Here is a 25,255-nt window from a genome sequence, read left to right on the forward strand (position 1 = left end):
GAAAAACATGATGGGCGCATCTCTGAAGCTGAAATGCGCATCTCCACCCTCGAGGACACTGCCGGAGCATGTAACGCCAAACTGCAAGGTATGGACAAACCTCCAAATCATAGCAGTGAAAAATGCAGACTTAGAGGCGCCCTCGTGCAGAAACAATCTGCGCATTGTGAGAGTCCAGGAATCCACGGCTACCTGCTGCATGGAGGACCATGTCGAGCGGCTGCTGACGGGTCTCTTCGGGGCTGACGCCTTTTCAAAGATCCTAATCATTGAACAGGCCCACAGATCGCTTACGGCGAGGCCACCGCCTGGCGCGCCGCTACGCCCCATCCTGGCATGCATCCTCAATTCTAAAGATAGGTACACTGCACTCAGACTAGCGCGTGAGAAGCATGATCTGATCTATGATGATGTGAAAGTGGCACTCTACCCAGACTTCACCCTGGCAGTACAGGAAGCATGGAAGGAATTCTTTCCAGCGAAGAAGCTTAGGCAGGCCCGCATTCCCTATGCCATGCTTTATCCGGCTCGCCTGCTCGTCCAGCACCGAGGGAAGACTCACATCTTCACCAGTCCACAGCATAACCAGGATTTCCTAAAGACCTGTGTGAGACGATCCACTACTCCTCCGGTTGCGTATACGGGATCTGGCCGCTCCTCGCCTGATCCTGAGGAACTGTAGACCTATCTTGAGACGAATCATGAAGCCGTTATGTACTGGCAAGACTGTTCCTGTAGTTACACTAAAGAGGGAGGCGAAATCTACCCTGTTCCAGAAACTGATGCTTTAACTGCACTCACGGAGCTATGGGTCGAGTGCTCTCACCCGAAGGTGCCTACTGTGACACTGATCTTCCGGGCTCCTTCGCCCTGGCGCGCTGTCGGCCTCTCTAACATGTACCCCCTGTGTAAATTACCCCTGTGAATATTCTGTTCAGTATATGTGATGTTACTGATGTTTTCTTTGAAGTGGCTAACGAAGAGACTCGTAATGCATGCCCCTTCTATGTTTTGTCCTATACTGGTGCCCCATCTATATACTGCCACACACAATTCCTATGCTTTTGTTTTTCTGAGGTTGGGAGGGTCGTCATTCCCTGCGGGGTTGGGCCGTGGGTGGTGGAGGAGGTTTGCTCAATCAGAGTGTTTAATTGTTTAATTTTGCATAGAATCACTTATTGGTAAATGCGGTGTGATTGCATACAATGTACATGGCACAGATTTTGTTTACACAAGCTATCTTACACATGTCAAGTCCTCAGCTACCTCTACTTATATGGCTAATAATAAAACCAACTTGTAAACACCTGACGTGGAATGTCTGAGGGCTGTGTGATCCTCGCAAGTGTCGACCTGTTCTACATTATCTTGACTGACTTCATGTCCAGGTAGCAATGCTACAGGAGATTCACATGGCTCCCAGGGCACAGCCAACGTTTGGCAGAAAATGGGCTGGATCTGAAAGAAACACGTAGTAATAGATTCCTTACCTTAGAATTACCCCCAAGCGTCAGACTGGATCCGGAAAGTTTTTCATCAGCAGTACCCCTGCGCGTCTGTAGGCATCATCCTGCGGCTCCGCGTGCGTCGTTGGCGCCAGGATGACGTCACCGGAGCTACTTAGACGCGCCCATGCGCGCTGATATCAGTTCTTTATTTTTCTGTGCCAGCAAGCGCCGATCCGGGAAGAGCAAGTACCCCCTGTCACTTTTTGACAGATTTTTTTTTTAGGCTTTTTACCTCATCTTTTCGAGTCAATCGACTCCTGGTGTCGTAGGGATGCCTGGGTTCAAGAACTGTGGAAACTGTCACCACATGATGTTGGTGACGGACCCACACCGTGTGTGTCTCTACTGCATGGACCACGACCCCAAGTCGTACCCTGACTGCCGGCCCATGGCACCGAAGACTTTGTGGGAGCGGTCTCGAAAGTTGCTTGAAGTCCGGCAGTCAGCACTGCGCGTCTCGAGGTCCTGGTCCCATGGGAGGTTGAGTGACTGGTCGTGGTGCCGTCACCATCATTCTTCTGGATCCAAGTCTTCACACTCTGGGTCAGGTAAGTCGAAGCATTCCAAGAAGTCGTCGAAGAAGCATTGTTGCTCTTCGACTTCCCTCGCCCGTCGCTGCTGAGGGTGTGGGCGGTGCCACCCCTGCGGCTTAGGCGGGCCTGCAACGTATTCCCCCAGTCTACCCACCCGGCTCAGGTGCAAGAGTTTCTTGCTGCCATGGCCTGACTCTTTGGGCCATCTGACCCCGCTGGTGCGCCTGCGGGCCCCTTTGACCCGACTGGGGGTCCTGCTTTGCCATCTCCGGCGGCTCCGGCGCCGCAGGCCCCCCAAGGATCCAGGATTGGATCCTGATCGATGCCGGTTGACCTAGTGACCCCTCACTGGCGCCGATTTCCCCGGCACTGCTCCCGATGTCGCCCGCTCCTCGGGACGACATTGTCCCCAGGTTCAGCCCGCCGGATCAGCGTCGCCAGACGCAGGTACCAACGCCGATGGGGCCTTTTTTGCCCTATGTCCCTCCTTTTGAATAAAGAGTATGAGAGAAGACACAAAGTCAAAGGACTATCCCTGGAAAGGTTTGTATGGCGCAATACTAACACCCCACTTACAGTATTCCTATCTCACTCACTCACAGCATGTACTCAATCTATTGCTCAAATCACTGGTCACGAACTAGATTATAACGTTTACAGTCTTTTTATTTAAGCGTATATTTGAAATTTCAGTATGAAACCAATCTGATTTTACTGAAAACATTTAGCATAGAAACATCTCATGATATAAAAGAAGATTGGTTCTTTTATATCATGAGATGTTTTTATGCTAAATGTTTTCAGTAAAATCCAATTGGTTTCATACTGAAATTTTAAATATTTGCTTAAATAAAAAGACTGTAAAGGTTATTATCTAGTTCGTGACCAGTGATTTGAGCAATAGATTGAGTACATGCTGTGAGTGAGTGAGATAGGAATACTGTAAGTGGGGTGTTAGTATTGCGCCATACAAACCTTTCCAGGGATAGTCCTTTGACTTTGTAGTACCTCCTTCTTTTGAGCCTTTTCCACAGACTTTGGAGGAAGGGGAGGACTGGGAGGGGTCTGAGGACCCTCTGGCACAGGACTGTGCTTATGATCAGGACTGGGCAGAGGATTTGGGGGAGGCCAGTGGTCTTGACATCTCACCTGACTGTGGCATGCTGTCTCCTCCCACCGTGGCTACGGAGGAGGGAGCCAGTTATGCAGTGGTGTTGCGTAGGGCGGCCCAGGCTTTCCGCCTCGAACTCAGTACGTTGGCAGTCAGGACTAACCTCTTGACAGATTTACTCCAACCGGCGGCTACATCTTCGGAGCCTTTGCTGCCGTTTAATGAAGCACTATCTGACGTTCTTTGGGCACCTGGTCCAGGCCTAACACAGGGGCTCCTGTGGATCGGAACGTGGCCCGACGCCATCGCCCGGCTCTGGGCGACCCCCTCTTCCTTACCCAACACCCCACCCCGGAGAGCATTGTTGTCCAAGCTTCTACATCCCATAGTGTGTTCCCTACCACACCTCCGGATAGGGAATCCAAGAAGCTGGATCAGTTTGGTAAGAAACTGTTTTCATCTGCCAACTTAGGGCTGTGGTCGGTGAACACTGCATGCCTTTTTTGGCTGCCATACCTACTCTCTGTGGGACACGGTTTCGCAGATGCTGCCTAACTGCCCGGAGGAGACCCGGGTAGTTCTTTCCCAGGCAGTTGTGGCCGAGAGAGATGCAGCAACGTTCACCATACGTTGTGGGTTGGACACCGCCGACTCACTTGGCAGGTCGATTTCCACAACGGTGGTGCTTCGGCGCCACGCCTGGTTGAAGACAACTGGCTTCTCAGGGGATGTCAAGAACACTGATGGACATGCCCTTTGATGGCATTCGCCTTTTTGGCCATAATGTAGATAATGCTTTGGAGCGCTTCAAGGACTACTGGGCTACGGCCAAGTCCTTGGGCCTGTCGGCCGCTTGGCCTCCTCCGCCTTCTGCTTTTTGTTCCGTTCGTGGCCACGGAAGGGGCGCCTCACAGCGTTCGCAGAGCCACAGACCACAGCAGCAGCAACAACCTCAGCATGGTCACGGACGTGGGAACCGCCGAGGCGGTTCAGGGGGCCAGCGGGCAGGCCAGTCCACCTCCACCCCCGCAGCATCCACTTCCAAGCCTTCCTAGTCTGATATTTCAGTCCATCAGACGCCAGTGGGTGGATGAATACGCCATCATCTCCACCACTGGCGCAATATCACTCCGGACAAGTGAGTGCTGCAAATTGTCCGAAAGGGCTACTCCCTCCCCTTTGAGACAACCCCTCCAGCCATGCCACCTCAGTACCACCGCGTGTCAGGGGATCACTTGGCGCTTCTCCAGCAAGAAGTTGAAGCCCTCTTGACCAAGGGGGCCATCGAGCACGCTCCGACGCCAGAAGTAGGTTGTGGTTATTTCCACTACTTTCTGGTTCCAAAGAAGGACAAGGGCCTGTGTCCTATCTTAGACCTTCGGAATGTCAATCGCTTCCTCCAAAAGGAGAAGTCCAAGATGCTCACACTTGCTCAGGTCTTGTCTTCCCTAGAGCCGCAAGACTGGATGGTGTTGTTGGACTTACAGGATGCCTATTTCCATATTCCCGTCCTGCCTGCCCACAGGTGCTACCTGCTATTCACGGTAAGCCACAAGCACTTTCAGTTCACCGTGCTCCCCTTTGGCCTTACCAGCGCCCCTCAGGTGTTCACGAAAGTGACGGCGGTGGTCGTAGCTCTCATCTGCGCACATTAGGAGTTTGTCTTCCCCTATCTCGACGACTGGCTGTTGAAGGCAGGCTCGTCCCAGGCAGTTGTCTCCCACCTCCAGACTACGGCCGACCTCCTGCATTTGCTGGGGTTCTCCATCAACGTGCCGAAGTCGCACCTGATTCCCTCATAGAAGTTCCTTTTCATCGGAGCGGTTCTGGACTTGGTGCAGTTTCGGGTTTATCTCCCGAGCAGCGAGTCCTGGTCATTCAGGCTATGATTCTAATCTTTCAGCCTCTGTCTCTGGTTTCAGTCAGAATGACCCTTCGACTACTTGGTCTGATGGCCTCCTGCATCCTACTGGTGGATCATGCCAGATGGCATATGCAGGCTCTGCAGGGGGACCTGAAGTTCCAGTGGGCACAGCACCAGGGCAACCTGTCCCATCATGTCTAGATCTCGGAGGGCACGGCACGGCAATTGCAGTGGTGGCTCACGAATCGCGATTGGGTCAATGGCAGATCCCTCCCCCTTCCCAGACCGGAATATACAGTTGTGACGGATGCGTCCCTTCTGGGATGGGGTGGCCATATGGGGGAGGCGGAGATCAGAGGCCTCTGGTTTCTGGCGGAGTCCAAGCTCCACATCAACCTTCTGGAGCTTCGAGCGATCCGACTTGCACTGAAGGCATTCCTTTTTTCTGTCATGGGGAGAGTAGTGCAGGTGTTCTCCGACAACCCCACCGCCATGTGGTACTGCAACAAACCGGGGCGGGGTGGGGTTGTGAGCCCTTTACCAAGAGGCTCTGTGCCTCTGGGCTTGGCTGGAACATCAGGACATTCCCTGGTGGTTCAACACCTGGCAGGTTCTCTGAAGGCCAGAGCGGACAAACTCAGCCGCCGGTGCATGATGGATCACGAATGGTGTCTGAACTCGGACGTAGCGCAAGGTCTCTTTCAGCAATGGGGCAAGCCTTGGTTAGATCCATTCGCCAACAAAGAGAACGCGCAATGTCATCACTTCTGCACGTTAAAATTTCCAAGACCGCACTCGCTCGGCGACTCGCTTTTCTTCGCGAGTGGAGTTGCGGTCTGTTGCACGCCTTTCCGCCTATACCACTTCTGCCTAGAGTGCTGAAAAAGAACAGGCACGACCGGGCCCAAGTCATCCGTGTGGCTCCAGACTGGGCTCGAAGAGTATGGTATCCCGAGCTACTCAGTATGAGCATCTATCCACGGATCTGTCTACCTCTTCGGGAGGATCCTGTCACAGCAGCAGCGGACGGTCTTCCACCCGAACCTGTCCAATCTCCACCTCCTTGCGTGGAGATTGAGCGACGGCAGTTGACGTCTTTCGACCTGCCTCCAGAAGTCTGTAATGTTATCTTGGAAGCCAGACATCCCTCCACTAAGAAGGTATACACCTGCAGGTGGAATACGTTTGTGGCATGGTGCACAGCAAAGGCTGTGGATCCCCTTTCTGCCCATCTTTCAGAGGTTCTTCTTTTTCTTATCTCTTTGGCCAAGCAGGGCTCTGCTCTGGGCACTATCAAGGGCCATCTCTCGGCCATTTCTGCCTTTTTAAGGCTCCCAGATCAGCCTTCCCTTTTCAAGTTCCCGGTTGTCAATAGATTCTTGAGGCATCACGCACATGTTTCCTCCTGTTCCTTTCGTAATACCTCAGTGGCACTTGAATCTAGTTCAGAAAAGTAAGATGTGTGCTCCCTTTGAGCCACTTCACAATTGCCCTCTTCCTCTCCTCACTCTGAAGACTGCTTTCCTGGTTGCCATCACCTCTACCAGAAGGGTGAGTGGCTCCAGGCTCTTTCCTCTAAGCCTCCTTTCCTCTCTGTCCATCGGGACAAAGTTGTTCTAAGAACTCGTCCTTCCTTTCTGCCAAACGTTGTCACTGCCTTTCACATCGGGCAGACCATCACTTTGCCTACCTTCTTTCCGCCTCCCTCAAAAGAGGAAGAGAGGCTCCACCGTCTGGACCCAAAACGTGCGCTCATCTTTCTATCTGGACTGCACACAACAGTTCCGGGTGGATGACCAGCTCTTTGTTGGCTACGTGGGCGCCAAGACAGGTCGGGCTGTGCACTAGCGGACCATCGCTTGGTGGGTCGTTCTGTGCGTAAAGGCTTGTTACTCCTTGGCTAAAAAGGAGCCTCCGGTGGGGTTGCGCGCCCACTTTACCAGGGTGCCGGCAGCCACTACTGCTAGGGGAAGGGGAGTTCCCTTGCATGACATCTGTCAGGCAGGTACGTGGGACTCGCTCACGTTTACCAAGCACTACTGCCTGGAAAGCCAAGTCCGGAGAGACGGCTTCTTAGGCTGTTCTGTTCTCCAGGACTTTCTGGTGTAACCTTGGTTCGCAGACCCACCACCGGGGTTGGTATTGCTGGGGTATCTATTCTAAGGTAAGGAATCTATCACAATGTGTTTCTTTCAGATGCACAAGTTACTTCGGTAAAGACATATCTGTAAGAAACAGTAGTGATAGATTCCTTACCACCCCACCCATCCTCCCCGTACTGCGAACTGATTTCTGAGGTTAAGAACTGCCACTACCAACTGTCAACTGGCACTATATAAGGAAAGGGAGGGAAACTTTCCTGTCAGATTAAGGGAGCACAGACCTGGGGGAGAACCTACGCAGGGGTTCTAGGCAGTGGGGTCTAGACAGGGACCTATGACACTGGGAGTGACAGGGCCTAGGTGCTGCCTACCAAGTGTTGAGGGATCCTGAACTAGTCCCCTGATCTGGCCCGGCGGGAGGGGAACCCATTGGCCACTTGAGGAGACCGGCTGAGGAGATTGGATACAGCCATCAACTCAACCCCCTCCCCCTTTTTTCCCACTGGACTCAACTGACCCCGCCGTGAAATTCCAGGCAACCATGCTGCACATTCAACGGTGGATGGAGCTGAACCACCTAAAACTCAATCCCGGGAAGACCGAGCTGGTACTCCCGGGCAAAAGCTCGAACAGCTGGAGTCCTCATTTCTGGCCGTCAACCATGAGATCCCCTGCCTACCCTTCTCCCTCGGTGAAAAGCCTCAGGATTACCGTTAACTCTGATCTCTCTGAAAGGCCAGGTGGGAGCCGCGGGCATTCTGGGCCTTGTGTTTGCCGTCGCGGCCCGGCGCTCTCTAGGTGGCGCCGGTGCCGCTTTCATTGCCCACTTTGCGGCCCTCAGTGCCTGGAGAGTGCCGCCGGTATTCGAAGAGGGCCGCGCTAGGCCCAGAAGCCATCGACATCCCTGTCACGTGACGGGGGCGCTGTCACACGCCGCATCACTGCCATTGGCTCCCGGCTTGTGGGAGGCCCCCAGAAGAGCGCCGGAGCAGTGTGGGTCTCCCCTGGCCAGCCCACTGCACACAAGAGTATGAGCCCTTCCCCAGAAGACACCGAAAACCTCAGCAAGGGGCCAGATAGGCCGAAGTCCACAAGGTAAAGCCCTGGGGGAGGGCGGAGGGCGCAGGTAGACGTGGGGCCTCCCAGGAGTGAGCAGGAGGCCCGGAACCGTCCCTCCCCTCGGGGAAAGTTGTTGCTGGGCCCCGTTGGCCCTACTTGGCCCCCTTTGAACGCTGGACGGGGCCAGGGCCCCTAAACACTGTGAGAGCCCCATTGGACAAAAGTTAACCCCTGCCTGGGGTTCTGCTAAGTGCCAGTCAATGTAGCCTTATGCATGGGGTAGGTTGAATTAGATGAATTGCTCACTTGGGCTGGATGTCTTAATTGTCCCAGTCTTAAGACCTGGTTACCCTGTATGAAGGGAACGCTCATTACTGATAATGCGATTCTCAAAGAAAGGCCTACACCTGCTAAGGGAAATGCATACCCCTGCTGAAAGGAAGGTTAACCAACGGCCTTAGTGCTCTAATGAAATGGTTGCTTAACTTAATGAGATGTTGCCTGGTCTTTAATGAACTGTTTTTCTTCTCCTGCATAGTGAAAAGTTATGTTTCTACCTAATGCAGTGTTCCCTAAGTACGTTTGACTACTCCAGTAAGTGCTATGACGGAGTAGCGTAGCGTTTATTCTTTTTAGGCAAAGGTTATGGAGACATGCTATGTTATTTTTGCATATAGACCTGTTTACCTCTGATTGAGGAAAGGTTTTACCTACAATGACCTGTTCTACTCCTATTCAGGGGAGTATTTTCTCCTCCTGCCTAATGCCAGGTTTCCTGAAATGCCTACATCTATATAATGAAATGTGTCTGCTGGATAATGAAATGTTTATTCATGCTTGAAGGAGATAATGCAGTGTCCAGACCTGCATAAGGAAATGGGGGATTTGTCTGATCCTTTATAGAAAGCTCATTCCTGTTCAAGGAGATGTTTGTATTTACATAAGGAAAGGTTTTATATGCTAAAGCCAAGCCTTTTATGCTCATGCTCACCTGTTGGAATGTTTAACCCTGCATAGGGGACTGTTACTGTTTTCCATAAAGGTGGTCTGATTCTTGACGAAATGTTCTATCTGGCCTACAGAAAGGTATTAGAACTAATGAAGTGTGTAGCCCTAATCTAGGAAAGGCGTGTTCCTACTGGGAGTGATTCCTAAAGTGGTTATTCCTGATTAAGGAGATGGTTATACCTGCACAAGGGAATGTTTATCCTTAATTAAATGTTTTCTCCCCTTTAGTGCCGCATTACTGGAAGCCTACAGTTACTTATTTACATTTGGTGTGGAACGCTCACCCTTGTTTGGTGAGGAGTGGGTAATATGCCTACAGAACTAATGAGATGCAATGTCATTTGGTTGTCTCCTTAATGTATTTCTTACAGGTGCTGACAAGAAGCGAGGCTGAGGTCAGGCCTGTGGTTATCTATATTTAATATTATCGAATATTCAATATTTATCTGATATTTAATATTTATTCCTCTGGATATTTATTGCAAAGTGTTGAAGCATTTGTATTCTGATGGAAAACTAATAAGTAGTTGATACTTTAATTTGTGATTACCCTGACTCTGTTCTATATAAAAGTTATCTAATTTTTGTACAAACTAACTGGAGTGGTGTCACTCATTGCGTGCCCAATTTTACTGTCTCAGTGGATGCGTGTGCTGTATGGTCGCTTTACACATCAGCTTTCGGAAGCCTACCTGCTCGTGCCATGCTACCCTCGGGGAGCTGGTGACCCCAGTTCCAACAGATACAGTCTGACGCCTGGGGGTAATTCTAAGGTGAGGAATCGATCACTACTAATGTTTCTTACAGATATATTGTTACCGAAGGTAAGTAACTTGTGCATTTGAATAACATCGCAACAAGTTTATGTATCTGCAAACTGTCATTCAATGCTGTAGTCACACATTATTTTATGTCTTTGTTTATCAAAATGTTTAATGGAATCAGTTTATTCCATTAAAACAGAGAAAATTGTCTGTTAGCTCTATTTTTTAAAAACAAAACATGACTTCCCTATTTTAATAATTTCCCATAAATCAAATTAGTATTCTATTTTCCAACAGTAGAAAACGTTGGTACTAAAGGCGTTTCTCAGTCTGAAATAAGACGGTCTATGAATGTGGGAAAGCTGGAAGCCCGAATGCTATGCCGTCTGTTGGAGCGGTACAAGGTCATTAAGGTAATTTGAGCTTTAAAATTACTGTTTAAAAAAAAAAAAAATTGTAAACTACAAATAATTAAGTACAAGTCAGTTTTACAACACTTATATGAAAACGTGTGAATACAGTATTAAAAAAAAATGAGCAATTTGTTAGATAAAAGTTTTTTGCAGATGATTTTTTTCCTGCTATGGCATTGTTTCTTAAGCTCTTTTAGGTATAATATCCTGCATTAGTAGAAAACCGATCCAATCAAGTTCGTCCAAAGACCTCCATTCTGACTTTGCTAGTAAAATTGCCATTGCTGTTCATCAAGTTGCAGTGTACAGTGTTGTAAGCCTAGTGTGGTGATTCTCTTGCAGCCTGGTTCATTACTGTGGAATTTTGAATTGACACTGAATGTTGAAGGTAGGATGCAAATGCTAGATCAGCAAATGCTACCCAAAAACTGTAGTTTTTTTTATTTTTTACAACCGGCCCTAGGGGTTAATGTGTGCTCCCCCTGCCCTCTTATGTGGCCTTTGTTTTTAGGTCTCGCGTGCGAACGCAGCGCATGCGCTGCTTCGCTAGCGAGACTCTATTGCTGCCGCTTTCTGTCTCGAAGGGAGACAGGAGGTGGAACGTGCAGACAGGAGATGTGCACGCGTACAGACTGCGTGCACATCTCCTGTCCCCGGAGGCTGGCAGCTCTTGCATCGCACGCTTTTGGTTTCCCTTCCAACCGCTTTTAATTTCTCTGTCCAGCGAGCTGGCTGAAGAGCAAAGCAGTGCGGAGGGCGGTCAGCTGGTCGAAGGGAGCTGAAAATAAAGGCTGATGCTAAGCAAACTTTGAGACTGCAACAAGAGAGGCGAGCACAGGTGAGACAAAGCAAGGAAAAGAAAACGATTTGGCAGGAGAGGCAGCTGGCATGCAACACGAGTTGGGGAGCCTTGCAAACTCCCTGTGCAGGAATGTATGAAGCAATATATCCACATGTTCAAGGCCAGCCCCTATAAGGCAGGTACACAACTGATTGATTGTACGTCAGATTATCGATTACGAACGTGTGACATAAATATCGTGCCTTGAACATTTTTTTTTTCTAAAAATATCGCTCTTAGACTTTCAATAATTAGCTCCATATTTTAGTAAACCAGATTTAATGCACTATACTATTGTGAGAGGACATTAAGGCCACAATATTCTGGTTATATTCTGTTACTGTGCCAAACTGATGCCCTTTCTTTGTTAGTCTGAAGTTGAAATACTCTAGGATAGGTGGCCTACCTCACTTTTGGACACTTCCTCCCTTCTCACTCTCAGTACGTTGATGCACAAAATTTTGAGCACACGTAAAAATAGAGGTGGGCGAAGCGGCACATTGACATGGCATGCCGAGCCAGAGCCGACCCAAGGGCTCTTGGAGCCTGTGCACGAGCCTAGCCCTAAACACGTTTGCCATGTAAATCATGCAACAAACATCACGTACAATAGGATGATGTCTCTTTACAATTAAAAGAAGTTTATTTCTTCAACATGTGGAATTTTTTACATTATAGCACTGCAATGAGATGTACTTATTGAAAGATAGATTTTAAACATGAACTTAAAACTATTTTATCCCCGCCTTATCCTTGCAATAGTGTCATTGGAGAATTATGAGGCAAGTCAAGTGACCCAGATTCTTATAGGAAGATCAACATTGTAGTCTATTAAACTAAACACAAAAGGTGCTTTCATATGCGTTAGTGAAGAAAAAAAATCAATAAAATAAAATATTTGCCCAAGATCACACTATTTGTTATGGGGCGGAAGCCGCGATTAATGCAAGGTTTTATGTTTTTAGCCTCCGAAAGGTATCTGTTTCTCCTTTTCCTATCAAGGGTTAATACTTTTCTTTTAGTGGTGATGTTAACAAAAGCCAAGTCTCTCTTTAATCTGTGTGCATTATGCGATGAGGAATGAGGTGCCAAAGTTCCATTTAGATGTTGAATGCATGTTCTCTCTTCGATATAGTGTCGATTGACGATTTGGAAAAAATAAAACACAAAACCAATTGACATAAAAAGGCAAATAGAAAAAAGCACCAGCCAAATATATGTCCAAGGGGGAATCAAACATTTTTTTTTAAAATAAAGCTGCATAGACTCCAATTATTGAAGGCTTCCCTGATGTGTGTGAAACAGTGTCAAATGAAAATCTGGATTCTGTTGCCGAACGAGTTTGCAAATCCGACATTGATAAGTCAGTTGGGTAAGTATAGTCAGTTTCATCAAGTCGAGTACCAGGCAATGTACTCAATAAAGGACTAGAAATTGCAGGCATCTCGAGGGCCATCTCCGGCTCAGGATTTGAAGCAGTGGCTAAAACCGAATTTCTTACAATCGAAGGACAGGAGACCGCCGGTGTCATGCTAAGAAGAATCGACCACTCTGTGTATCTTGACATTGTTAATGGAGATGTACCTGTTTTCTTTACGACCTGGAAGTGGTGGTAAAATTACTGTTTTTGTGCCCTTCACATCAAGCACAGGGACTGGAGCTCTGTAAGATGGACAAAATTCTTTCTGGTTTTCGATTTTTCCCCACACCAGTTCTCCAACTTGGGGTAGCCAGACAACTATCGGGATCTGCAACGCATCATCCGAAGTGGAGGGCAAATGTTCCTTTGCAAGACTGTCTCTCGTCTTTTGTAGAGTTTGTATAACATTGCAATGTTCATCTACATCAAAGGAGGCGGCTTGAGCCACCAAGTCTAGACCGTCAAGGTCCGGTACGTACATCTTGATACCAAAGAGCATTTCGTATGGGGTCGGCCCACCCAGAGACCTTCTAGGGAGATTATTAAGAGCACGCTGCACGCCATTGAGATGGGCCAGCCAGATCCTGCCAGTGCCTATAACTCGAGCCGTCAATGATTGATGTAAGTCACGGTTCATTCGCTCCACAACACTATTGCCTTCTGGCCTGTATGGAGACGAAAACTTGACTTGGACCCCCAACGAAGCCATGGCATCCTTATACGCCTTAGAGGCAAAACCAGGACCCTGATCTGAATGGAAGGTACCACAGGCAAAAATCCCTACAAAGACACGCAAATCTCTAATGACAGTCCGTGAATCAGCGCTGCGGTGAGGCCCTACCCATAGAAAGCATGTGCATGAATCAACTGCAACTAAGATGTACTTATATGCAGTATCAGAAGAAAAAGAACCGCAGTGGCCTAAATAAACACAACCTAGTGGTTTATTAGAAATGAACAACTGTGTTTGGGGCGGACGCGCAGCAGTTGAAGGTTTAATCTGCTGGCAAATGTCACATTGAAGGACATAATCGCGCGTCTGTTTGTACAGTCCCCGCCACCAAAAACGCTGTTGCAATTGAGACACAGTGGCAGAAACGCCCGCATGCGCAGACGCAACACCTTCATGTGCCGCTGTGATCAATGTATTTCTGTGATCCGAGTTCAGCAAGTGAGTTGCCAACAGCGTGTACTCCCACGCGCTGATGACCGAGAGTGTGAATTACAAACACTAGTGGCAACTGCTCTTTAAGCTCAGCCACTCGGACCCAGATCATTTTATGTTTTATTGTGCTACCCTTGGAATCAAGAAAATCATTCTGAATCCAAAAGAGCATGTTTTCATTGTAAGACAGGACACAGTAGTAAGAATCACTTACAATAAGAGTCGTCACACTAGGATCAGCCTACTCCAATTCAAGCATCGGAGCACGAAGCTCTGCTAATTGTGCAGTGCAGTCCCCTAGAGTCTGCACGACTCTGGACTTGAACTCATCGTTCACCATGGCACCTACCACAATTGCGCATGCGGAAACGTAGGCGTGTTTAGAACCATGCGCAACCTGCGCCGAACCATCAGTGTATATGATGCAATGGAAATCCTTCAAAGGCCGCATAGCCAACGGAGCAGGATGAACAAATTCATACTGCAAAAACTCCTGCGACCGTAAGGAGGCATCAAAAACAAACGTGACATCCGGAGATGTCAAAGAAGCAGCCCACTGTATCCACCGAGGGTGCAAAGCTTTAGAATTAGGTACACTGGCTTTCGTAACTGCCTCTAAAGCAGCACACGGGGTAACAACCAACATGCGTTTTCCCTGGGACTGAGCACGTTCCATAAGAATCGCCATCTGCACAGCCGTTAACTTTCTCCACAGTGGAAAATCGCATTTCAGCCGAAGTGTACAAGTATGACTTGTAGGCAATAGGTACTGTGTCTCCTTCGTTAAAAGTAAGTTATGTGAAACCCACCGTCTCCGGGATAATTCTTATCACCAGGTTGGTGTGGTTATCACGAGTCAGTAAGTATTTAGAAGCGAGCAGATCAGCCTGCAAAGAATGCAGAATAGCTGAGTGTTCTGGCAGCCAGCACGATTTGGTAAAAGTAGGTTGTATCAAAGCATGCAAAGGCTTGATACGCTGGGCATATTCCGGAATGTATGTCCTTCCGAAATTCAAAAAATAAAGTTGAATTTGCAACCGAAATCCGCAAAGCTTCAAATTATGCGGTCAACTCGACACAGATGCTCCCAAAGTTCGTCGTCCGTGAGATAAATGTCATCCACATACGAACATGCATCGGGGTCAACTCTCTCCAATAGAGAGGTTATGCTGGCAGCAAATACCCCTGGACTGTTTTTATAGCCCATTGGTAAGCCGAAATTGTTTTTTGGACACCACCGCAAGTAAAGGAGGTCCATGGGGAACTCAGACCATTCAAATGGTGGGCATAAAAACCGTTGGAAATGTCAAGCATGGTCTTAAACCGCTTACGCACAAGACTATCCACTAAGGCAGAGTCGTGAGTATTCTGTACTGCACAAGTACGGCAATGCGAGTTCAAATGCCGGTAATCCAATACCAAACGATACGACCCGTCAGGCTTGGTTACAGTAAAAAGAGGGTTATTCATTGGTGACACACAAGTTTCAATCACACCTTGATATTCTAATTGTTCAAGGATGTCCGCGACGGCAGCCTTAGCTTCTCGCCTGATAGAATATTGAGGCTGTGGCATAGACAGTAAAGGAATTTCGTGGTGTGGAGAAAATGTATCCCACCCACAGTGTGTACGGTACAAAGCCGGCGCAAGAGCCTTAGTCCACTCTTCTGCAAAACTCAGCGCATGCTCTTTCGAGACAGTGTGCGTGAAACTAGGGAGGATTACCTCCTCCCCTCTCGGAGCTTCGAGCACAAAAGGTGGGGGCCAGTCAGCCTCCGCTAACAAAATGTCGTATGTAGTCGTAAGATTTTCCCAAAATACCCTTTTGATTGTATGTTGTATGTCACCCTCAATAAAAAGGACTATTTCATAAAGTCTATCAGGGGGAGCTACTCTAGTATCCGCTGTCTCCACAACAACAAATTGATCAGTCGCTGTCACCTTCAGTAGTGGACGCAGGGCCTCTCGCACTATGGTAATCTCCGCCGCGCTGTCCGACAAGGTCAGAGCTCATGTCAGATTCCGAAGCTGCGTTCTCACTATCTGTGGCATTTCTCGCTGTTAAAGCGGCAACTTCTTTTTCTGAAACTGGGGTCTTTTCGGAGTGGAATCTTCCTGCTTGCCTTTACCGTCTTGCATGTGAGGCTGGCCGCGTCCTTGCTGGCCACCTCTACCCCTTCCTCCTCCTCCACCGGTCGCTGAGGCCGGTGAGTCCTGAAAAGAACGAGGAGTGCGTTGTTCAGAAGCCTGAAAACGATCAGATGATTTAATCGTCGTGCGATCGCGCAAGTCCTAAACTCTCTCTGGGGGTGCAGGCAAAGGAGATGCGGGACAAGACTCCTGTTTCTGTTGTTGCTTTCCCTGTTTGTTTTTTAGGCCAATTTTGTTTTTTGGACTTGGGCTGGTCTTCAGTTTCAGACTTCTGCCCTTGGGGTTGTTTTTTCTCTATAGTAGAAAAAGGCTTGAGACACCTACTATTGCGGCCCACGGTCTTATAAGCCGCCACAATAATCCTTGCCAACTGTCGGGGTTTTTCGGCATCTGGAATCGCCAGCAAAGCATTGGCCACCTGAAAGTTAACAGCATCCCCCTTGACATTAGCAAGAACGAGATCGGAAACCACATCAAAGGAGCCACATAGGCGCATACCCAATTCAACCGCATCCTCAGGTCCGTGTTGCGGGTTATGTATTGCACTAACGACCTAATCACGCTAATTGCGACTACATGTAGTCGTCTTAACTCAGCCACGGAACATGCCCCCTGCTGAGGATGATGTGTAAATCCAACCGGTCAAGTCGCACCTGGCATGGACAAAGGACCCAACCTCGGAGCTGTCAGAGTGGGGTAGGGCGCCATCAAACCTAACGCGGTGCTGCCAAGCATCAATAGGAACTTCCTGTGCTCTATATGGAGCATATTCCAGCGGCACAGCATTGGGGCTGTACTCGTGGAACACATTGGTATTTGCGTCCACACCTGGGAAGGTTACCCATGAGTAAAAGATCTCGTACGGGTAAGCTACCTCCGCACTCACCACCATTATCACGGCCATGCCATCCACGGGAACATTATAATTCTGCAAATGATTACGCACCGCAATTTGACTATGTTGCAGAATGTTCACCGCGGCCATAGTGACACAGAAAGAAAAGGGTACAAAGAAACTTGGTAGCACAACTGGGTAGTAAATCAAGGAAACAGTTTAGAAAGATTCAAGCTTAAAAAGACCTATGTAAATATAGGTAGGTTTGTCCGACACCACCGTTAACCGGAAACAATAGTGAAGGTGTTAAGGACTGAATATTGCACTACTCGAGTGTCATGTAATAAGAACACCAACGATTTGGCACCATATTGCAGGGATTCCATTCTCATACAGAACTGTGCATAGAGACTTGGAACCTCAGTGAATTAGGGTGTCGCAGTGAATTAGGGTGTCCCAAAACTCACCTTAGTACCAAAAATCTCCTACCAGACCAGCTACAGTGTCTCATTGGTTCTTACAGACTCCCAATGTTTAGACAAACCAGAACATGGACTTAGTACACCTCGGGTAACGTGGAACACATGAACACTCTTTCGTTATACAATCATGTCAATCCAGAACAAGGTGTAAATGAGGACACGTGCACATTTGAAATGTTTATTAATGCCGTGGTCTCAAGCGCAGTATCTTAGCTAATACAAGCAAACATATTATAAGGCACAAAGTAATCAGCATAGTTACTAGTCCATAGAATACAAACGGTGAAAGCATTGTTAGAATGCTAGAACGAAAAAGGCTATTCAATACATAATTCTCACCCTCCCTTGCTAGTATATTATATTAATCTAAGAAGGTCTCTTCGGATTTTAGCAGGGAGGCCCCATACCTCAAGATCCTAGTGGTAAGGGATCACATCATCTTCCACCAGCTCTGCATGCGAAGCACCATCAAGTGTGTGTGTGTGTGTGTGCTCTGCGCAAGGCAATATAAAACGCGCCTAAAGCCAGGGCTTGGCCTCAGCTGCATGTATGTTATGTCTAGGAACGTGCGAAGATCAGACCTCACAACAACCACTGTGTTGAGATATCCTTGAAGGTTTCAGCACTCACTGTACAGACACAACTCGCCAAGCAAGACTGATATCAGTGTAACAACATATTATTCTCGCATGAATCAAAACAATCTACTAGGCTCAAAGCTAAAGCAACAGATTTGTGTCGTGTGCAGAAGCAGCAGAAAGGTAAAATAGCCTTTAAACTCCTAATAAGCTCATGCTAACTTAACACAGCATATAGACTACGCTTATCTACATGACAGTAGAAGATGGGCTGTGCTTCAATAATTTCACCATATTGGGTGATTTAAATTTGCACCTGGAATCCCATAGAGACACGGATTCAGCTGGTTTGAGGGATGCCCTGGATAGCACTGAATTAACCCAATCAGTTTGAGATCCTACCTATGAGGCAGGACATACTCTAGACTGTATATTTTCTAATCACTCCCACCTGCTTTATCTGGGAATACTGCCCCTCACTTGGTTGGACCACTCTGTTGTTTATTTCGTATTGGCCCTTCCAAAAAGGTTGCAGATATAAATGCCCCAAAAAAAGCATTTGCATTGTGAGCCTGGAAGAACAATTGATCTTGGAATGGAATGGAATAGGCTTTTGTATAGCGAATGGCTACCCGGGGGCATCACCGTGCTGCAACAGGACTGCGAAAGGGAGAGGAAGGACACTCCGGGGAAGAGCCAGGTCTTCAGCTGTTTCCTGAAGGCCAGGTGGTTGGGTTATTTCCTAAGAGCCAAGGGGAGGAAATTCCAGAGCTTGGATGAGTTATATGAGAAAAGGACCTTCTGATTCTAGGGGACCATTGCCAGATGAAGTTCGTCCGAGCGGAGACTTCTCGAGCCCTTATAGGGTCTTACTAGGGCCTTGATGAGGGGTGGACCAATTTCCTTCAAGGATTTGTGGGCGATACACAGAGCCTTGAAGTGGATTCTCTCCTGTACCGGAAGGCAGTGGAGGGATCGGAGAGCGGCTTTGGCTGAACAGTGGCAGCTCGTTCCAGTGAGTAATCGCGCCGCCAAGTTCTGCTCAACCTGTAGCTTGGCGATGACAGATGTGGGCACCCTAATAGAGGGAGTTGCCAAAATCTAACCTGGACAGTATCAGGGCCTGGATCAGGAGTTTTTTGACTTGACTGGGGAGCAGGGGGATGATTTTTTGGGTCGTTCTGAGAATGCCATAACACGCTGCAGCCGTCTTTTGTTCTTGGCTGTTAAATGAGTTTGTGGTCCAGCCAGATTCCCAGGCTCTTTATTTCGGTTTTGGGGGTGGGGGCTGGACCCATGCAGGCTGGCCACATGAGCCACGATTTTAGGCTCAGCTGGGTGCCTAGCACCATCAGTTCAGTTTTGTCACCATTGAGCTTCAGATGGGAAAGACACATCCAGTTGGTGACTTACTTTACTTAAGGCAGGAGTGGAGATGAATGGGTGACTGCTTGGTCTGATTTAGTTTGACGACCAGCTGGATGTCATCCACGTGTGTGACAATATGGACCCCGAAGGGGGATAGAATATCCGCCAACGGGCCATATACACATTAAAAAGGGTGGGACTCTGGGAGGAGCCCTGAGGACTCCACACTGCAGAGGGAGGGATTTAGAAAGGATGTCTCCTTTGAATACTTGAAAGTGTCTGTTTTCCAAGAATGACTGGAGCCATGCCAGGGCTGTTCCTGGCACTCCCACCTTCTTAAGGCGGTGGACAAAAATATGGTGGTTCATCGTGTTGAAGGCTGCGCTGAGGTTGAGGAGTATTATGGTAGAGGACCCTCCCTGGTCGAGGATTTTTCTAGAGGTCTCCACCACTGAGAGAAGAGCTGTTTTGGTGCCTTGGTGGGGTCGGAAGGCAGTTTGGGAGGAGTGAAGATGGCCTTGGGATTCCAGAAATGCCGACCGAGTTATTGACATGCTTTTCTGCCAGCTTGCTGATGCCGGGGAGGAGCGATCTGGGACGGTAGTTGCCCAGTTCCGTGGAGTCTAGGTAATGTGTTTTTAGGAGTGCTTTGACCATGGCATTTTTCCATTCTGAGGGGACTAATCCGGCTGCTAAGGAGGTATTAATTGAGTGAGTGATGGGAGGATGATAATGGGTAGTACTCAAGAGAATATTGAGTGGCGTGGGATCAAGAGGTGACCCACTTTTAACAGTAGACCGAATGGGAACGATGGGTTTGAGGCATGTGGGCTGCTGAATTCATATCTGTGCATAGATTGCTGCCTAGTGTTGGGTCCGGATGATCGCACATTGTTGTCCTGGAAGAGTCTTCGAAGTATCACGAGATAGGTGGCTCCTCCCCTGGACAACAGTGCGCAGGGGCATAGACTCCATCCTCAGATTGTTTTTTTCCGCCATTGGGTTCGGATGTATATTGGTTCACTCTAGTCGGAATCGATATAAAAACTTTCTTAAGGCCAAAAGGCCTTTAGTTTTTTCGTCGGTATAGTCTTGCGTTTGGTGCCCGATTCTTCCAGCTCGGTTCAGAGCCGGATTCCAGAGAGCCACGTGCTTTCGACGCTGAAGGCCCAGTCGACGCCACAGACCTTATTGGCGGACCATCATGGAACGGAGTCCATTCAAGAGATGTCCTGTGTGCAACTCCAAGTAACCCCACATCGACCGTCTAAGCAGAAGGGCGTTGTCGATCCGAAGAAACAGCCCAAGGGCGTCGAGACGAAGTCTGGCACGCCGAAGACAAAGGTCAAGGCAGTCGAGCCGAGCAAGTCGGCGCCGTAGACGGTCGACACCAACAGAGGGCTCGGTGATCCGAAGGTTCTCGAGACTCTGCGTCGACAAGACAAGAGCGGCCCAACCCACGAGTCCACGCCTAGTGGTGCCTCGAAGGATTCCGTCGGCTCGACGCAGCCGTCAGCCGCTTTCTCCAAGCAAGTGGCGGACTCCCTGAAGCGCATCAAGGACAAGGTCTCAAGTGTCGGGCCAAAAGATCCTCCACCTTCGAAGCCTGTCGCTAAACCTCAGAAAGCGTCGACGCCCATTCATTTCACGTTGCCGCCGAAAGTGGCGCCGAAGGCTTTCACCCCTAGGATGGTCACCAACGTGCCCGAGAAGGTGTCCTCGGTGCCGAAGGCGACGACGGTGGTACCGGCCTTAAAGCATTGACAATCTTCGTTGGAAGAACAGCAAGAACATTTTATCGATGCCGAAACAGGCAGACTTTCCCTTCATAAGCGGAAAATTGCCCCAGAACAGCCAATGGAGTCCTATAAAATTCCACTGAAGAAGAAGGATTCCACTTCGACTCCTGTTCTTGTGGAACCAATTTCTCCACATGGCCATGACGTCTCACCCACCTATTCAGATGTGGATACTGGGAAAGGTGATGATGATGAGGAGTACAGCTATCCTGTCTACACTGAGCCAGATGATACCAATGAAACCTGGGCAGCTAGTGCTGACCTAGGTGATCCTCACTCTACCCCAGACTCTCAAATGTATGCTGTGAAAACGTTGCCTACAGAGGATTCAGCAGCTTTTAATGCCCTCATTGAAAGGGCAGCTAAAAATCACGACGTCCAGCTCCATGCTGACCCCATTGAAGTGGACTTTCTTTTTGACACCTTTTCCGTCTCAGAGAGGACTGTCAAAACTCTGCCTATGTTGAAGGGTGTCTTGAAGCATGCTGGGGAGATCTTTAGAGCCTACGAGAGCCAGGGTGATAAACCCTCGAATTGAGAAAAAGTATAAACCGGCACCTAGTGACCCTACTTACATCAAGGGACAGTTGCCTCTGGACTCTCTTGTTGTTTCTAACGCCCGGAAGAGGGCTAATTCACAAACAACGGGTGATGATCCTCCCCCAGATCAGGAATCTAAGGTGTTTGAGGCATCGGGGAAAAGGGTGGCAGCTCAAGCGGCCAATATCTGGCGCATTTTAAATACACAAGCACTTTTAGCAAGGTATGACAGGGCACACTATGACACACTGGAGACCCTGTTGCAGCACCTGCCAGACGAATACAAAGAGGCAGCTAAGATGCTCATCCAAGAGGGGAAGCTGATATCCAATGCTTCTATTAAATGTGCACTGGACGCGGCTGACACCGCGGCCAGAGCTATCGACACTAGTGTCATGCTGAGACGACATGCTTGGCTCAGAATCTCAGTATTTAAGCCGGAGATACAGACCACCTTTCTTAATCAGACAGTAAACCCTGATCATCTATTTGGCCCAGAGGTGGACACCACCTTGGAGAAGATCAAAAAGGACACAAACTGCGAAGTCCATGGGGACTCTGCAGTCTCACACTGGGCATAACATACTGTTTTGTCAAGAGTCTACTACTCAATGAGACCGTGTTTAACGTAGGGGTCCCTCGCGCTTCCTTGCTGCCTGTGGGGAATAAACAAGAAATACTGCTTTGCCCGGTACTTACATATTCGAAGAGGTGGTGAGAAGGTTTTGTTGGGTTTGTATTACACACTAGTCTATGAGGAGAATCCCTCTTCGCTGCCCCTTACGCCGGCTCCGTTGGTTGTGCAGCTGTGTTTGTAAAGAGCCCTTTTTATACCGTTTGTGACTCGTCCTTAATTGAATAATTGTCAATATAGTAGACCGGGTATGTCCGTATTTGGTTTGCCGGTAATTGAATCTGCCTTTCTGCTCTAATCACGACCGCGCATGCGTGGTCGCGTGTTCACAAAGAGAGGCTTTGCGCGTTGGGTTATGAGGCCTTTTTATCCGACGCGCATGCCTGGAGAGGCTTGTACTATCACTAATCTTTTTACCAGTAGAATTGAGTTCGTGCCTGCTCTGCTATTGATGTTACATTAAACAAAAACAGAACTCCAAACAAATCGGATCTGTCCGATTTCGATAAGGTTGTGACATACTCAGGCATGTCAGTGAGAAAAAAAAGGTAGAGAATAATAAAAGTAGTTGGCTTATTTAGTCTAATACCTCCCATAGTAGTTTTGTCGACTAAGTTTACCTGATTTCCTTTAATTTGGACACATCCACTACGGAGTATTCTGGGCTCAATATATTATATTTCTTTTATGAAAATTGTCTAAACTCAAAATAGGGGGGTGTGTTACCGCCGTTAATCCAGGCTGTTACATACGGATATGTTTTCTTATGCGAGTAGCTCAAGGTTGTATGCGAGTAGCTCAAGGTTTCAGGTGTCCCCAGGGAATGGCATAGTTCAGCCCAGAGATGTGGGTACTGAGGCGGAAAACCCAGCGTTGTTCTTTCTCAAATAGACCCTGCTCTGTGGGTAATTGCTCAATTACCGTCCATCTGATGTCGTTGACGCAGTGCTCCATCTCTAGGAAATGAGCCGCCATTTTAGTGGTACTCTTTCTGCAGCGGATGTTACTCTTTAGTTCATTGAGGCGCGTTTTTACGGCTCTGGTGGTCATGCCAATGTACTTAAGGTTGCAGGGACACACAATCATGTAGATTACGTTCTTGCTGTTGCAGTTCGTAAATTTACGTTGATCCCAACTTGTTCCATTAGCAAAGGTCAATTGCTTCCTTATTTTTTTTGGTTAGGTGGCAGCTTGCACAGTTGCCACAAGGAAAATGTCCTTGTACTCCTTGTGTTGGATGTTGTTGTTGTTGCTGTGGTTTTGGGCGGTTGTGGACTAATATGTCTTTAAGGTTCTTTCTGCGTCTGTGGGAAAACATTGGTTTCTCAATCTCCAGTGATCCACATGTCAAGATGCGCCAGTGTCTATTCACGATTTTTGACACTTCATTTGAATTGGAGCTGTATGTGGTGACGCATATTGGTCTTGTTTGTTTGGTGATGGGTCCGCTTCGGTCCTCCAGAAGGGCATCTCTATTATTGTTCCCTCCCCTTTTCATGGCTGCGATAATGATCCTGTCCGGATATTGTCTTGCTTGCAGTTTGACTTTGAGATCTAGGGCCTGTGATTTGTAGTTGTCCACTTGGGTGCAGGTTTTCCTCAATCTGAGGAATTGCCCGTATGGGAGGTTCATCCGTAGATGGCGGGGATGAAAACTGTTGTATCTGAGTAGACAGTTCCTTGCTGTCGGTTTGAAATGTGTAGTGGTTTCTAGTTTCCCATTTTGGTGGTATATGTTGAGATCCAAAAAGACAAGTGTCTCATTCGAAACGGAGTATGTGAATTTGAGGAAGCTGTCTTGGGTATTGAGCCAATCCATGAACTGAATGACTGTCTCGTGGTTTCCCTGCCAGATCACAAAGATATCATCAATGTATCTTTTCCAGGTTAGTGTGTGTTGTCTGTAGGGGTTGTTATTATGGAGAATGTTATTTGTTTCCATGTGGTGTACATACAGTCCGACTAGACTCTGCGCAAATGTGCTCCCCATGCTTGTAAATGTAAATGTGGGGTATTTGTATGTATGTATGTATGTATAGGCATTTATATAGCGCGCTACTTACCCTTAGGCGCCCAAGGCGCTTCGACCGCTGCGAAACCCTTCCTGGCTTCCCTGAGAGATGGTCCCTTAATAGGTATCTCCAGGGTGAGACCAGGCATCCCCGGCGGTCTGGTGGGGCCGTTAGTGAAGATGAGGCAAGCTAATGCCCAGAGTTGCCGAGTGTGATCAAAGTGGGCACCGAGGCGAGAGAATTATCGAGTCCGCTGACCCTGGTCCAGAAACCTGCCGCGCCGGGAATCGAACCCTGGTCCCGGCCCGTCCTCTGCTCTCGGGTCTGCCGCCTCTAACCAGTGAGCCACACTGTAAAGCGCACTGTTGCTCTAACCGAGTGTCCTAGCGCTGCAGACCGCTGGGGAACCCGTCCTGGTTTTCCCTGTGAGATGGTCCCTTACTGGGTATCTACAGGGTGAAACCAGGCATCCCTGGCGTCTGTGGGGGGCCGTTGTAGAGATGAGGCAAGCTTAATGCCCAGAGTTACCGAGTGTGTTCCCAGGCGAGAATTATCGAGTCTGTTGACCCCTGGTCCACAACCCTGCCGTGTCGGGAATTGAACCCTGGTCCGGGACCGTTCTTTGCTTACAGGTCTGCTGCCTCTAACCAGTGAGCCACACCTCTCCACTGCCTTGTGCCATGACCCTGTAAATAAATGGTCTCATCAAATTCAAAAAAGTTTTTGGGCAAAGCTAAAACGATACATTCCATTACTACTCCTCTTAGAGTCTGGTATCGCCAGTGCGTACTGTACAGGGCTTCTTTGATTATTGCTAGTGTTTCGTCGTGTGGGAGGCTTGTATACAAGCTTTCGACATCCAGACTGAGTAGAAGTTGGTTCTCCGGATCAAAGGTGAGATCTTGTAGCATCTGTAGAACTGATTTAGTATCCTTTAGATAAGTGTTTGTTCGTTGGATGAGTGGGCGGAGAAAAGCATCTTAAAACTTCGAGAGAGGTTCTAGGATTGAACCTATACCCGAGACGATTGGGCTCCCTAGTGGGTTGTCCAGGTTTTTGTGTATCTTC

General features: G+C 48.4%; 1 protein-coding gene across 3 annotated transcripts in view; it reads left to right on the forward strand.

Annotated features, from left to right (window-relative positions):
• The window catches only part of GTF3C1 (general transcription factor IIIC subunit 1), a 2,762,707-nt gene that overhangs the window by 446,723 nt on the left and 2,290,729 nt on the right, over nucleotides 1-25,255 (forward strand). For 2 of the 3 annotated variants that reach the window (XM_086940909.1, XM_086940911.1), the window contains one exon: nucleotides 10,247-10,362. In XM_086940909.1, coding sequence (XP_086797035.1) covers nucleotides 10,247-10,362 — 116 coding nt within the window. The remainder of the gene's footprint in view (nucleotides 1-10,246; nucleotides 10,363-25,255) is intronic. The other variant, XM_086940910.1, reaches the window with a different exon arrangement.

The sequence above is a fragment of the Lissotriton vulgaris genome, chromosome 10 (assembly GCF_964263255.1).
Source record: "Lissotriton vulgaris chromosome 10, aLisVul1.2, whole genome shotgun sequence".
NCBI classification, from domain to species: domain Eukaryota; kingdom Metazoa; phylum Chordata; class Amphibia; order Caudata; family Salamandridae; genus Lissotriton; species Lissotriton vulgaris.